The 14,356-nt window shown below is 44.2% G+C and overlaps 1 protein-coding gene across 1 annotated transcript in view; it reads right to left on the reverse strand.

The window, feature by feature from the left end:
• LOC132820699 (uncharacterized) overlaps positions 1 to 14,356 on the reverse strand; it is a 110,744-nt gene that overhangs the window by 45,561 nt on the left and 50,827 nt on the right. Inside the window, exon 6 of the mRNA XM_060832950.1 lies at positions 6,211 to 6,312. Within this exon, the coding sequence (XP_060688933.1) occupies positions 6,211 to 6,312 (102 nt within the window). The remainder of the gene's footprint in view (positions 1 to 6,210; positions 6,313 to 14,356) is intronic.

Genomic DNA, 14,356 nt, shown 5'->3' on the forward strand with positions numbered 1-14,356 from the left:
CCTGTGAAACCAATCTGAAGCCCATCTAACTTACACTATTCCATTTTCATCTGTATGTCTATCCAATGGCCATGTAAATTCCTTGAATGTTGGTGAATCTACTATTGTTGCAGGCAGGCTGTTCCATGACCCTACTACTCTCTGAGTAAAGGAGATGTCCCCACTTGGAGAATCTAAACATAAATATGTGACAGTCACTAATAGGTCCAGTAAGGAATTCAAGATCAGCATCTTTACTTCAAGAGTGGTTAGAAGATGGAACTTTAATAGCATGGACACATTGAAGGGGGATGTAAGGCAGTTTGTGAGGGTGAAAGGAATAGAAGGTAGAAGACAGAAGGTGGTGGTGGAGGGTTGTTTTTCATTCTGGATGCCTGTGACCTATGGAGTGCCACAAGGATCGGTGCTGGGTCCTCTACTTTTCATTATTTATAGAAGTGATTTTGATGTGAGCATAAGAGGTACAGTTAGTAAGTTTGCAGATGACACCAAAATTGGAGATGCAGTGGACAGCGAAGAGGGTTACCTCAAGATTCTAACAGGATCTTGATCGGATGGGTCAATGGCTGAGAAGTGGCAGATGGAGTTTAGATAAATGTGAGGTGCTGCATTTTCGGAAAGCAAATCTTAGCAGGACTTATACACTTAATGGTAAGGTCCTAGGGAGTGTTGCTAAACAAAGAGACCTTGGAGTGCAGGTTCATAGCTCCTTGAAAGTGGAGTCGCATGTAGATAGGATAGTGAAGAAGGCATTTGGTATGCTTTCCTTTATTGGTCAGAGTTGCGAGGTCATGTTGTGGCTGTACAGGACATTGGTTAGGCCACTATTGGAATATTGCGTGCAATTCTGGTCTCCTCCCTATCAGAAAGAGTTTGTGAAACCTGAAAGGATTCAGAAAAGATTTAGAAGGATGTTGCCAGGGTTGGAGGATTTGAGATATAGGGAGAGGCTGAACAGGCTGGGGCTGAGGGGTGACCTTATAGAGGTTTACAAAATTATGAGGGACATGGATAGGATAAAAAGAGAATGTCTTTTCCCCGGGGTCGGGGTGTCCAGAACTAGAGGGCATATGTTTAAGGTGAGAGGGGAAAGATATAAAAGAGACCTGCCAGGAGACTTTTTCACACAGAGGATGGTACGTATATGGAATGAGCTGCCAGAGGAAGTGGTGGAGGCTGGTACAATTGCAACAGTTAAGAGGCATTTGGATGGGTATATGAACAGGAAGGGTTTGGAGGGATATGGGCCGGGTGCTGGCAGGTGGGACAAGATTGGATTGGGATATCTGATCAGCATTGACGGGTTGGACTGATGGGTCTGTTTCCATGCTGTACATCTCTATGACTCTATCACTCTATGAGAAGGTTACAGTGATCAGTTGAGATGAAGTTAGGTGGGAGATTGCCTGTGTGGATTATAAACAGCACAGACAAGCTGGGACTGAGGAGCCTGTTTCTGTGCTGTAAATTCTGAATTTACTTTCTGAATTTGCTACTTTAAAAAAGGACCCTTGGCATCAAAATGAATAAAACATGCAGATCCATTCAGAACGGGCAGATCGATTTGATAAAGGAAAATCATAACCCTGCATACTAGTGCAACAATTGCATGACCTTGGTTTTTGTCTCTCTTGTAGTTTTCTCTTCAGATAGTGAAAAAAAAATTCAAGTAAAAACATGTCAAAGAACGATAGGAATATCTCCCACTTCAAAACAAACCGAGCCTTTTCATGAGCTGGCACTTTCACTTATCTTGAAGGGTTGGGATAAAGCTCAAGCTGGGTTCTGAAACTATAACCCTGCTACAGGTTGGGAACACCCTCCCACCATTTAAACAGTCAATCAGCTCCGTGGGCGTGCACCTTTGAACATGCACCTAGGCTGTGGGAATTTCCCTTAGAGCAGAGGAGATGGAGAGGGGGCATATATAAAACGATGAGGGGCATAGATAAGATGGACAGGAAGAGACACTTGCCCTTGATTCAGGGATTAATGACCAGGAGACACGGATTTATGGTGAGGAGCAGACGTTTTCGAGGAGATGTGAGGAAAAACATTTTCCACACCAGAGGGTATTAGGAATCTGGAACTCACTGCCTGTAAAGATGGTAGAGGCTGAAACCCTCATAATATCTGAGAAATATTTAAATGTGCACTTGCAATATCATGGCTGTGGCCAAGTGCTGTCAAATGGGATTCAAATAATTAAGTAATTGTTTTTGACTGGCACAGACTCAGTGGGCTTTTCTCTTGCTGTAAATCTGTATGGTTATATGACATCAGATCAGGAATATTGCTCAATGATGATCTGCAGCTAAATAGGATTTCCAGAGGGAAGTGCCATTAATATACTTAGGGACACATGTCACCTCAACCCCAGCTCTCCCCCCTCTTCTGCAGGATAGTGTGAGTGCTGTAGTAACTATTCAGTCAGGCATATGGAAAGATATAAAACAAGCATGGTTGTATTGTTAACACTGCAAATACTCGAAATCCTGTCTCTCGTGCCTGCATCCTTGGTCTCTAGAACTAAGGGTCACAGTATCAGGATGACTGGTAGGCCATTTAGGATTGAAGAGAGGAAACAATCCTTTACTCCAAACGATGGAATTCTCTGAGGGCAACGGGGGCCAGGTCACTGAAGACATTTAAGAAAAGAGTTTGACATATTATTAAAGGCATCAAGGGTTAAGGAGAGAAAGTGGGAACATGGCATTGAGGATCGGCCATGATCACATCGAATGGTGGAGGAGGCTTGAAGGGCTGAATGGCTTAATCCTGCTCCTCTAGTTTAGAAGAAAGACAATGAACTTCATAGCAAGTAGGATAGGAGAAAGCAATGATTTTAAATAAGGTGGTGTCAGGGTGGATAGATATTATAATCAACCTGTTCAAACTTGTAATGAGAAGTGGGACTTGAACCTGGGATATCTAACACAAAGGAAAGGACCCCACCACGAGACCACAAGCATCATTTTTAAAAGGGTACATGTTGGAGTAAAGGAAATGATTGAGCTGATCAGTAGGCGCAGAAATGTCATTGGTGAACAGATACTCAAAAACTGAATAGCTGGAAATTTGAAAGGGAATGATTTTCTTTCCCCAAGGCCACACATGGAAGAAGAGGGTTTGGGAGAGAGTCCAGGGAGATTCAAGTGAAGAATTTTACACTCTACAGGTAAAAGGCAAACTGCTCTTACCCACGGTTGACACAATGAGAACAAATAGGCTAGACAAGGTGGCAAATGATGAGGATGAGTATGAAAATAGGAAGGGGTAATTCAAATGGAAGAAAAGTTTAATGGAGCAACGGTGGGTAGTGAAGTTAGAAGACAGAGGGCAAACTGAGGGTAAACACAAAGGTTTAAATCATTGAAAGGAGAAGGTGTACAGCATTAGGGAGAAAATAGGGGAGCTCTCTCAGTGTTGGGTTTGGTCGGGAGGATGACTTTAATGGACAGGTAAGAGTGCTGGAACATGGTGAAATACTCACAACAGAACAGGGTACCAGAGGAATGGGCGAATGGATTATGGTGGATTGGCCAGGCTGGGAGCCTTCAATAAGAGAGAGGATGTCCACACCTACCAGCCAAGTTTCCGTCAAGATCGTGAAACTAATGTAAACATCCACACAGAGCCAAGGGCCATGTCCCCATGGACAGTCCAGAGGAAGATACAGACAGAGGTAATTGCACAGTCTACAGGGTTAGCACCAGGAGGATTAATTCTCCAGGGAGAGTCTAGCATGGGCAGCTGGGGTTACTTCTAACATGGAAGCAATGAATTAGATTAAATTCCCTATAGTATGGAAAACAGGCCCTTTGGCCCAACAAGTCCAGAGCGACTCTCCGAAGAGTAACCTACCCTGACCCATTCACCTACTCTATATTTATCCCTGACTAATGCACCTAACACTACAGGCAATTTAGCATGGCCAATTCACCTGGCCTGCACATCTTTGGACTGTGTGAGGAAACCCACACAGACAGAGGGAGAATGTGCAAATTCCATACAGACAGGCGCTCGAGAGGGGAATCAAACTTGGATCCCTGGCACTGTGAGGCAGCAGTACCAACCACTGAGCTACCGTGCCTTGGTGGGTTTTTCAGGGGATTCCAGGAGTAACATGGTGGAAATCTATGCTTTCCACATACATACACTGTTGCACTATATCCTACTGCAACACAAGCTTCTGACAATTCGGTCCATTCTGATATATTTTCAGTTCAGGTGGGTTCCAAACAGGAGGTTGAATTTCTCGATGTCAATCTTTTACTCAGCCCCTTGCATAATCATTCTTACATTGACAAGCACCAACACAAAATAATGTAGCAATCCACTTTGGACTGACGTTGGGGTCTGGTGGATGCCGGTTGTGAGGGGAAGGAAGGGAAGGGATTAGTTGGTCAGTTGACTGAGGCAGCATCCGTAAAGCACAGCATTAGTGAGGTGAGTAAATACAAATGAAACTAAAAGAGCCACACGTTGCAACAGAGTGGACTAGCTGGAGGGTTCCTTCAGGTACCAAGCTCAAGGGTTAATACAGGGCTTCCCAACTGTACGGCAGAACCACACAGTGGGGTCCCTGGCTGAAACTTTAGCTTTGTTCTGAGGTGATAATTTCTGCCATGGAGTTCTGCTCCAGCATGAATAGTTATGTGGCTCTTTTACATCACACTGTTTCGAGGCCACAGCATATCTGCCAACTTTTAAGGCCCCTATTCTAACCTGAAAAAAACCTTAAAGGAACGTATTTTAAGAAAAATACTGTGTGCTAAATAGTTCCCCCGACCCCTCCCCCGCTCTCCCAGGTTTCTCCAGTCATGCCATATACCCCACATGCCCCTGTCCCGCTCCCACTGCCACAGGCTCTTCATACCCCCTCTGACTCACAACAAGAAACTGCCATCAGCCTGACAGCACTGGGAGCAGTGTTTTGAGGCAAGTCCACCGTGCCTTTCTTAGAAAGGAAGACCAACCATAAAGGATTGCCAGTCCATTGCATGTCTGGCATCTCTGCAGTCCCAGCAATGCCACCCACGAGCTGAGGCCACATGAGGAGCCCAGGCAACAACAAAGTCAGGAGACACAGCGAGTGGTGGGGGAGGGAGGTGGCCAGACCAGGCTCAAGAGGCCAGGAGGGAAAAGGATGGGCCCAGGGATTTCTGGTGGGCCTGGAGCCTGCAAAGGAAATTCCCTTCCCTACATTTCACAGGCTCCAGCCTGCGCAGCAGTAGTTGCCAGGCTTCCCACACGGATGGGCCTCCCCTCCCTTCCATCAGTGAAATCCCAATGGGCAGAACAAAGCCTGCTTAGGGCTGCTTATCGATCGGGTAAGAGCCTCAAAAGGCCCACGGGCAGGAGGTCTGACCAATACCATTCCCCCTTCCCAACCCCCCGCTGTCCCAGCCCCTGTAAAATTTCACATAGGTCAAGGGTATGCAGAAACGCCACCTGCTGAATGCCATGTTCTCCTCCCCCCTTCACACCCACTGGTGGTGTGAGGGTCAAATATACCATTTCACTAACCCTGAGGCAGTATGACAGGGTGCAAGGGTCAAATATACCATTTTATTAACCCTGAGGCAGTATGACAGGGTGCAAGGGTCAAATATACCATTTCATTAACCCTGAGGCAGTATGACAGGGTCTAAGGGTCAAATATACCATTTCATTAACCCTGAGGCAGTATGACGAGCAAAGCACGCATCACAAACATTTGGCATGTTAACGAAACCTGAAGTTCAGGTGACATGCTTAAGGTCCTTTTAAACTGTTGGTGTGCAAGCAACAACAAAACCCCTCAACTTTCCTTCCATCATCTATACTCCACAATTTCCAAGAAGCAACAGCACCAGTGACATCTGTAATGTGTATGCGATACTTCCATTTGACAAGATCCAGCAGGATTGGTAAACCCAACAGGGGTTCCTGTTGGTCTCTGCATTCCACAACAGTCTAACCTGGCTACTTAGATTGATTTCAACGGCAGAATTTCCAGGTTCTAGAGGGGCTACATATCTAAATTTCATGCCACTGGCTAAACCAGTTAAGTTAATGGTCAATGAAGACCAATTGCTAATGGCTGACTGTGCAGTGGTGGCAGTGCATGGAGAACTGGATATACCTGAAAGCCTAAATGGCATCTATTTCAGAACAGCACAGCACTTAAAACTGCATGCATGCAATAAAAATACAAGACATGCTTACTTGCTTAGCAAAATATTTTGTCTTTCCTTGACGTAGGTCAGACACATGTCTCTGTATCACTTCCACTTTTTTGTCCAGTCTTCGGATGGAAGAATAAATAATCTACATATAAAAAAAGGTTCAAAAATAGTAATTGTAACAACAAGAGCTATAGCTAAAATTATAGTAAAGGACGTGCCTTTTTGGGAAAAAAAAATCTATTAGTCTGGGTTAAAGTTGGCTTTTAGTTTTGACTGCATGTTCAGCTGTTGATAAAATGGCTGCTGCATGTATATCAAGAGCTGTCCCTCCCAAATGCAGCATTTTTTAAAAAATACAGATTGCATTTTTTTTGCCAGATAAAATCCATGGAGAAACGACGCAAGGCTGACACAATAGAGCCAGGACCAAATTGTTACTGGTCTCAGCTGTCATTTAAAGTCAGATCCCCAATCGTTAAATAAAAACAGAACTGGCGACATGAAAAGGTGAAAAGCCGAATTATGAATGTTGGAAATATACAGGGAAAGCAGAAACGAAACATATGGTTCGATCTTCACCTGAAATAGGAAACTAGGTTAATAGTTAGATGCATTAGAAATCAGATAATAGGTCATGTCTGAAATGTTAATCCAGTTGCAAGTTTTGCTTTAACTTCCCAAAAACATCACGGCTTTCTAGTAGCTCTACAACATTGGCTGGCCCTCACTCTGACACACTGGATGTTACTCTTGCCTGGGAATGTAACTAGTTAGGTAGCAATAACCTGCATTTAAAATGTACATTAACGTAGCAAAATTAAGCCAACTGCTCTAAAAAGGCACAGGAGAAAATGAAATCCAGAACAGAGGATAAGGAGTTAGAATTTTGGGAAGAAAAGGCAGGATGTGGGCAGAAGTGTTGTAGAATGAGTCCACATTCACAGGACTGGTCAGTTTCTGGGTTATGGGTGGGAAGGATGCTACAGAGAAAGGAAGGGGATTAACCATGAAAGGGCGTAACACAAAACATGCTGGACTGAGAACCAATATGGGTGAGTGAGAATAGGCATGAACAGGAGCTGAAAACTAGATAGAATAATAAAACCAAACTAAACTATACTCAATATAAAACAATTTGAAAACATCTAATGGTAGAAGTCAAAATGAAACAGTCAACTCTTTTAGTCCAATAATATCCTTTACAAACACTCAACACCGGTGATGTATCACTCCTTTATTCACTTTAAAATTTCTTAACAAACTGATTAGGTTACAAGCATTTCTCCTCAGCAACTTTCTGGATATTTACCAGACATCATTGTCTCTCCCCAAGACACAATGGAGATGCTGGAGAATCAGAGTTGAAAGAGGTGGTGCTGGAAAAGCACAGCAGGCCAGGCAGCATCTGAGGCGCAGGAGAGTCAACGTTTTGGGCATAAACCCTTCACACACAGACAGGCTAACTCACTGAATTTCTCAGCCTTTGCATTTCTTTGAGACAGCTAAGCCAGCTTAGGGCTTCTTTCCAGCTCTGTTAGCCAGGAGGCTCCTCAAACCTCAACTTTCTTTCTGATGGTTCAGGATCCTTTCCTCTGAACTTGTGGCTAATGGCCTTACACTTCTCTCATTGTAAAAAATCATGTCAGCAATAAGCAGCAATGATCTCAGCTTTCTGAGGTGTTTAACTGGGGTGGCACGGTGATTAGCACTGCTGCCTCACAGCGCCAGGGACCCAGGTTTGATTCCAGCCTCGGGCAACTGTCTGTGTGGAGTTTGCACATTCTCCCCGTGTCTGCGTGGGTTTCCTCCGGGTGCTCCGGTTTCCTCCCACAATCCAAAGATGTGCAGGTCAGGTGGATTGGCCATGCTAAATTGCCCATAGTGTCAGGTGCATTAGTCAGAGGGAAATGGATCTGGGTGGGTTATTCTTCAGAGGGTCGTTGTGGACTTATTGGGCTGAAGGTCCTGTTTCCACACTGTAGGGAATCTAATCTATAAACTAAAGTCACATGATCCTTCGAAAGGTTATATTTAGCTCACTGTTCCAAATAACTTTCTGACTCTTCCATTGAAATAAGAATCAGACCTTCACTGCAATGAAAACTGAAACCTCGTTTATCTCTGCTTTGGAACTAAGTTCCCAAATAATAATATGATAAATATTCAACACAACCCCCACAAGAATAGTGGCTATACTGGCAAGATATTGGACATTAAATAATGGCTTTAAATTAAATATATCTGCAGAACACACTGATGAGATCATTTACAAGGTAAAGATAGATCTTCTTTTACTCTGGCTGATGATGTGCTGTACTGCAGCTACCAATTTAACAATCTGAATCTGAAGCTTTTAGTGATTAGCAGTGGGAACAGGGCTGAAGCAATCCAAACTAATTTTCCTATTATTATTAAATTACTATTTTTGTTTGTTCAAAGATTTAGTAAATGCTTCACTAACTGGTGCCCGGCATTAATATCATGACAGCTGGTGTTTATCAAGAATTTATCAATCTACCCCTGAACAATATGATGTAGCAATAAACATATTACTGGCTGTTTTATTACCAGATTTCCTGTGCTCAATCGTAACTCTACAAATTACAGCAACACGACACAGGAAAGACCATTTTAACCCATTACATATCTCGCCTGATCATCGAATCAGGAAGGATGTACAAGCCTGAGACAAAAAAATAACAGGAATTGTTGGGAAAACTCAGCAGGTCTGGTAGCATTTGTGAACTGATGAAGAGTCACTAAACCTGTTAACTCTACTTTCTTCCCACAGACGCTGCTAGACCTGCTGAACTTCTCCAACGATTTCTCCTTTTGTTTCAGACCTCCAGTATCCACAGTTATTTGTTATTTATATATATGTGTGTATAGGCCTGAGAGTGTGTTATCGAGATCTGGTAAACCAGATTACAACATTTGTAGAAAAGTCTTGTGCGTATTACTGAAAAGTTGTTAATTCTTGTGACCAAAGTAAAATGTTGACAGTTACAGCGCTGCCGAGAGACACAAATTAGTCAGTAAACTAACAGATTTACTTTCTGGCAGGCATCAATTGTTAGGCTGTCTGGTTCCATCCACAAAACAGATGTTAGGTGATTGGTCTTGACATATCCTGTCAGAAAAACAGTACAAACACTTCTCTGACATTCCTCTCTCAGCCATTTCTGCAGAGATTTTGACTTATTTATTTCAAATATTACTTTTTATCCCTCTAGGGTTATAATTTCAACACAATTCCCCTGATAGGTTTGCCACCGAATCCCATGATACTGCCCACTGGGGATCACCTAAGCACAGGCAATAGGGAAATATTGGACAGGGTAGGCCACACAACAATCATAAGGCTACAGATGAAAACAGAATCGCTCTGTTATGAAATCTAAACATTTTGCCACCCAGCTTTTTTTTAGATTACTTACAGTGTGGAAACAGGCCCTTCGGTCCAACAAGTCCACACCGACCCGCATACCACCCAGACCCATACTCCTACATTTACCCTTTCACCTAACACTACGGGCAATTTAGCATGGCCAATTCACTTAACCTGCACATTTTTGTGTTTGTGGGACGAAACCAGAGCACCCCCACACAGACTTGGGGAGAATGTGCAAACTCCACACAGAGAATCGACTGAGGCAGGAATTGAACCCAGGACTCTGGCGCTGTGAGGCAGCAGTGCTAACCACTGTGCCACCATGCCACCCACATCTTCTCTTCTGCATCAACATTGCCAAAGGAAAGAGAATATATTCCTGGAAAGCATTGCCTGGAAGTTGAGGGGTGGGGGTGTTGATTGTTAAAGGGGAAATGGATAAGCACTTAAAAGAGGGAATATTTGCAGAGCTATAGCAAGGTAATTGAAAGCTTCCAAATGGTCTGAAAAGACAGCACAGGTATGATGGCTCAAATGGCTTCCTTCTGAGCTGTGCCATGCTATGATTATGGTATTAATTTTGTGCAAATTGGATCAAAAGTACTTTAGGGCCCTTCCATAGTACAGTCACTGTGCCTCATGTGGTAAGAAGATTGGCTGAGAGGTTAATAGTGAGGAAGGAGGCCTTAAGCTGCAGGATGATAATGACGGGTGGGTCAGATGGGTAGATCAGTGGCAAATGGAAGTTAACCCTATTAGGTGTGAGGTGATCCATTTTGGAATAAGTAACAAAACAAAGGTGTGTTTATTATTCAAATATGAATAACAAGCCACTAGGAAGCTCAGAGGGACAGTTACTTGTCCACAGATCCCTGAAGGTGGCAGAATAGATTAGTGGGTAGTTAAGAAGGCATATGGGACACTCGCCTTCATCAATTGCGACCTAGTTTATAAGAGCAGGGAGGTTATGTTGGAGCTGTGCAAAAACATTGGCCAAGCGCCGACACAACATCGAGGGCTGAAGGGCCTGCATTGTACTGTAGTGTTCAATGTTCTATATAAAACTGCAGCTAGAATGCAGTTTTGGTCACCATACCATAGAAAGAGTGCAATTCTACTTCAGGAGGTACAGAGGAGGTTCAGGGTTGGAGCAGTTTAGCTATCAAGAGAGACTGGATAAGGTTCAAGATATTTACTTTAGAGCAGGGAAGGCTGACAGTGGACCTGATTGAAATGTATAAGATTGAGGGACATGGACAGGGTGGGTAGGAAGCAGGCTATTCCCCTTAGCTGAAGGGTCAATAACAAAGGGGGCATAATTTTTGAGGTAAAATGCAGGAGGTTGGAGGTAATTTGAGGAAAAACCTTTTCACCCAGAGGGTGGTATGTCATAAGGTTATGGGCCCAGTGCTGGAAATTGGGACTAGTATAGTAGAGTTGTTTTTGTTTGTATAGACTGGATGGGCTGAAGAAACTCTTCTGTACTTTAAAATTTCTAAGAGTGGAGAATGTGTAAGTTGTAGACAACTTCAGATTGCATTCCAGCCTCAGGCTGTCCATGAAACCTTTGAGTTTTACTGTGTAGTTCCACAGTTTGCATTTATTCTATCCACAATGGTGATCATTAAAATTAATGGCTGGTAAAATCTGAATAACACATGCTCAGATTCTTGATTAAGTGTTTACGCAGAACCTCATATAGAAATTTGACGCTCTCAAACTCACCCTTACACAATACAGAAATATTCCTTTATTACCCAGTGCATTCTCAAGATCAAATGCTCGCATGGCAAAATATTCACATAAACAACGAGACTCAAGTTGAAAAGGTGAACTTGTCTATATTATGTAAACAGTGCTCAATTAGGATGGATTTTCAGACAGATTCAGACTCTGGCTCTCAGCTTCTTCCCTGGTTTGCCTCATAGTATTTGTCTTTCCAGTCTCTTCTCTCCAGATTGAGGCTGAATCCCAAGGCTCCCAAACCTCTTTTAATCTCACAGGCTTGCTGAGGCCTGTACCTTCACACTCCCTCACAGATCCAATTGCAAAACCCTTGCTTCCCTGCCAAAGCCTTTGACCTGCTCCAAACACCAACCTTCTGGATTCTGAATTTGTCCAAATTTCAAGACCCAGGCACCCACAGACCTCTGGTCTCTCCACATTATCACAGATCCAGAGAGCAATCCTTGGCTTTCACGTTTATTTGAAGTCTCACTCTCAGACCCAAGGGAGAGGAACTATTCCTACACTCTGCCCTCCCGTAGCAGGTCGTGGATGCAGCAAAGCACCCAGTTTAGCAGGAATCCCGACCAATCCACTCCTCATATTGGTTTTGCAACCCACTGCTTCCTTCGGGCCTTCCTTTCCACTCTGTCTAGACCTCACATAATTAACCAATCCATCCCAGCTCCATATTCTCTACTAATTCGCTGACCAAATGTGTACCAGGTTTGTCCTGGTCTGCCCTCTTTCTTACCCAGCTACAGATCAATGACCTTTGCAACTGTTAGAGAGTCTCTCTGGGAGGTGAGAGAAAAAGGAGGGTGAGGTATGCGTAAAATAACAAGAGCCATGACAAGAGAACACATAACAAAAGAGAAGTACAGCACAGGAACAGGCCCTTCGGCCTGCCAAGCCTGTGCCAATTATCATGCCCTAGCTAAACTGAAAAACAAATCTGCCCTTATTTGGTTTGTGTCCCTCTATTCCGTCCCTAATCATATCCAGGCGCCTCTTAAATGTCGCCAACATTCTTGCTTCCACCACCTCATCTGGCAATGCGTTCCTGGCTCCTCCCATTCTCCGTGTGAGAAGTTTCCCTCGTACATCTCCCTTAAACGCTTCCCCTCTGACTTTGAACCTGTGCCACCTTGTAAGTGAACCTCTAACCCTGGGAAAAAGCCTCTGAGTATCCACCCTACATAAGCCTCTCATAATTCTCATAACTCTATCAGGTCTCCTCTCAGCTGCTGTCTTTCCAGTGAAAGCAATGTTAGTTTTTTTAAACCTTTCTTCATAACCAATGCCCTTGAGAACCTTCCCTGTGCTCTCTGCAAAGCTTCCACATCCTTCTGGTAGTGTGGTGACCAAAACTGCACATAATACTCCAAAGAGAATTGGAGAAGGGAGGAGACCGAGTGCAACCAATAAGCAAGCATGTCAGATGCAGAGGACAAAAGAGTGAGGCAGGCGGGTGAGATGTGAGGACAGACCAGCTCCAGATGAATCCAATGGACAGTGATTTGGTCAGCAGATTGCCCTCCCAGTGTAGAGCACATCCATTGAGAAAACTGCCCCCATACTGTTATTGACCCATTGCAGAAACCTCTCTGCTTTTCATTCTGCTGGCTCAAACAGGAGAACCTGAGTGTGTTCTAGTAGCTGAACCACGTCTTTAGTCCTGCCCCGAACTGAGACCCTTAAGTGGCCAAATTTGGACGTGCCACTAAGATTAACGGGTGGGGGTGGTGAGGGGAGGCATTGAGATTGGGGATTGGCACTCAGTACCCAATTGAGAGATCAGCTGTTGGGAAGCGATAACCTTCTCCCAGGATGTGAAAATGCACCTCCCCACCTCACCTCCCTCGTTTGGTCTGGGTTCATCCTGAGACTCCAGAGAAGTGCCCCTCCAGCAGCAGCCACGGCCTCCTCTGTGGTGCCACAGAACGCCCAAGCTGCCAGGTGCTGGACAGCATTCCGCCATCAGGTCTCGATTCCAGGCGACGGGCTGCCAGTGGCTGCACAACTGCCTCAGGTTTCTCCAACCACCAGGCAGAGGTCCCCAGACCCCACCCACAGTTTCAGAAAGGCAGAACAATCTACTTTTCATTTCTTCCTGTATGCAACATCCCTGCAGTTCTCCTTCATTCACTGGAACCCTTAAAGGGGGCGTAACGTTACAGGTTGAGCTTAATGTTCACCCTCTGAGACACTCAAGCTACCTCAACTGATACTTGGCTTAAAAACATAGCAAAATAATTACCATCCAATATGTACTGAGAGAGACAGATAGACAGACAGACAGACAATGCTTAAAAAAGGGGGAATATCTCCAAAGCAGCCAACAACATTTGTTTATTTGAAATATCAAAAAAAACGGAAAAAGCTAAAATGTCCAGTCTTTCATCAGGGAGAACTTCCTCGTTAAGAGGATTATTGATTACTGATTACCCATTTGAATTGAAGACCAAAATCAAATCTTCTTCAGTGCATACAGTCATAGAGTCATAGAGATGTACAGCATGGAAACAAACCCTTCGGTCCAACCCGTCCACGCCAACCAGATATCCCAACCCAATCTAGTCCCACCTGCCAGCACCCGGCCTCATATCCCTCCAAACCCTTCCTGTTCATATACCCATCCAAATGCCTTTTAAATGCTGCAATTGTACCAGCCTCCACCATTTCCTCTGGCAGCTCATTCCATTCACGTACAACCCTCTGTGTGAAAAAGTTGCCTCTTAGGTCTCTTTTTATCTTACCCCTCTCACCCTAAACTTATGCCTTCTAGTTCTGGACTCTTTGACCCCAGGGAAGAGACTTTGCCTATTTACCCTATCCATGCCCCTCATAATTTTGTAAACCTCTATAAGGTCACCCCTCAGCCTCCGACACTCCAGCCCTAGCATGTTCAGCCTCTCCCTATAGCCCAAATCCTCCAACCCAGGAAACAGCCTTGTAAATCTTTTCTGAACCCTTTCAGGTTTCACAACATCTTTCTGATAGGAAGGAGACCAGAATTGCACGCAATATTCCAGCAGTGGCCTAACCAATGTCCTGTACAGCCACAATA

This window comes from Hemiscyllium ocellatum, chromosome 12 (assembly GCF_020745735.1).
Source record: "Hemiscyllium ocellatum isolate sHemOce1 chromosome 12, sHemOce1.pat.X.cur, whole genome shotgun sequence".
Taxonomy (NCBI): domain Eukaryota; kingdom Metazoa; phylum Chordata; class Chondrichthyes; order Orectolobiformes; family Hemiscylliidae; genus Hemiscyllium; species Hemiscyllium ocellatum.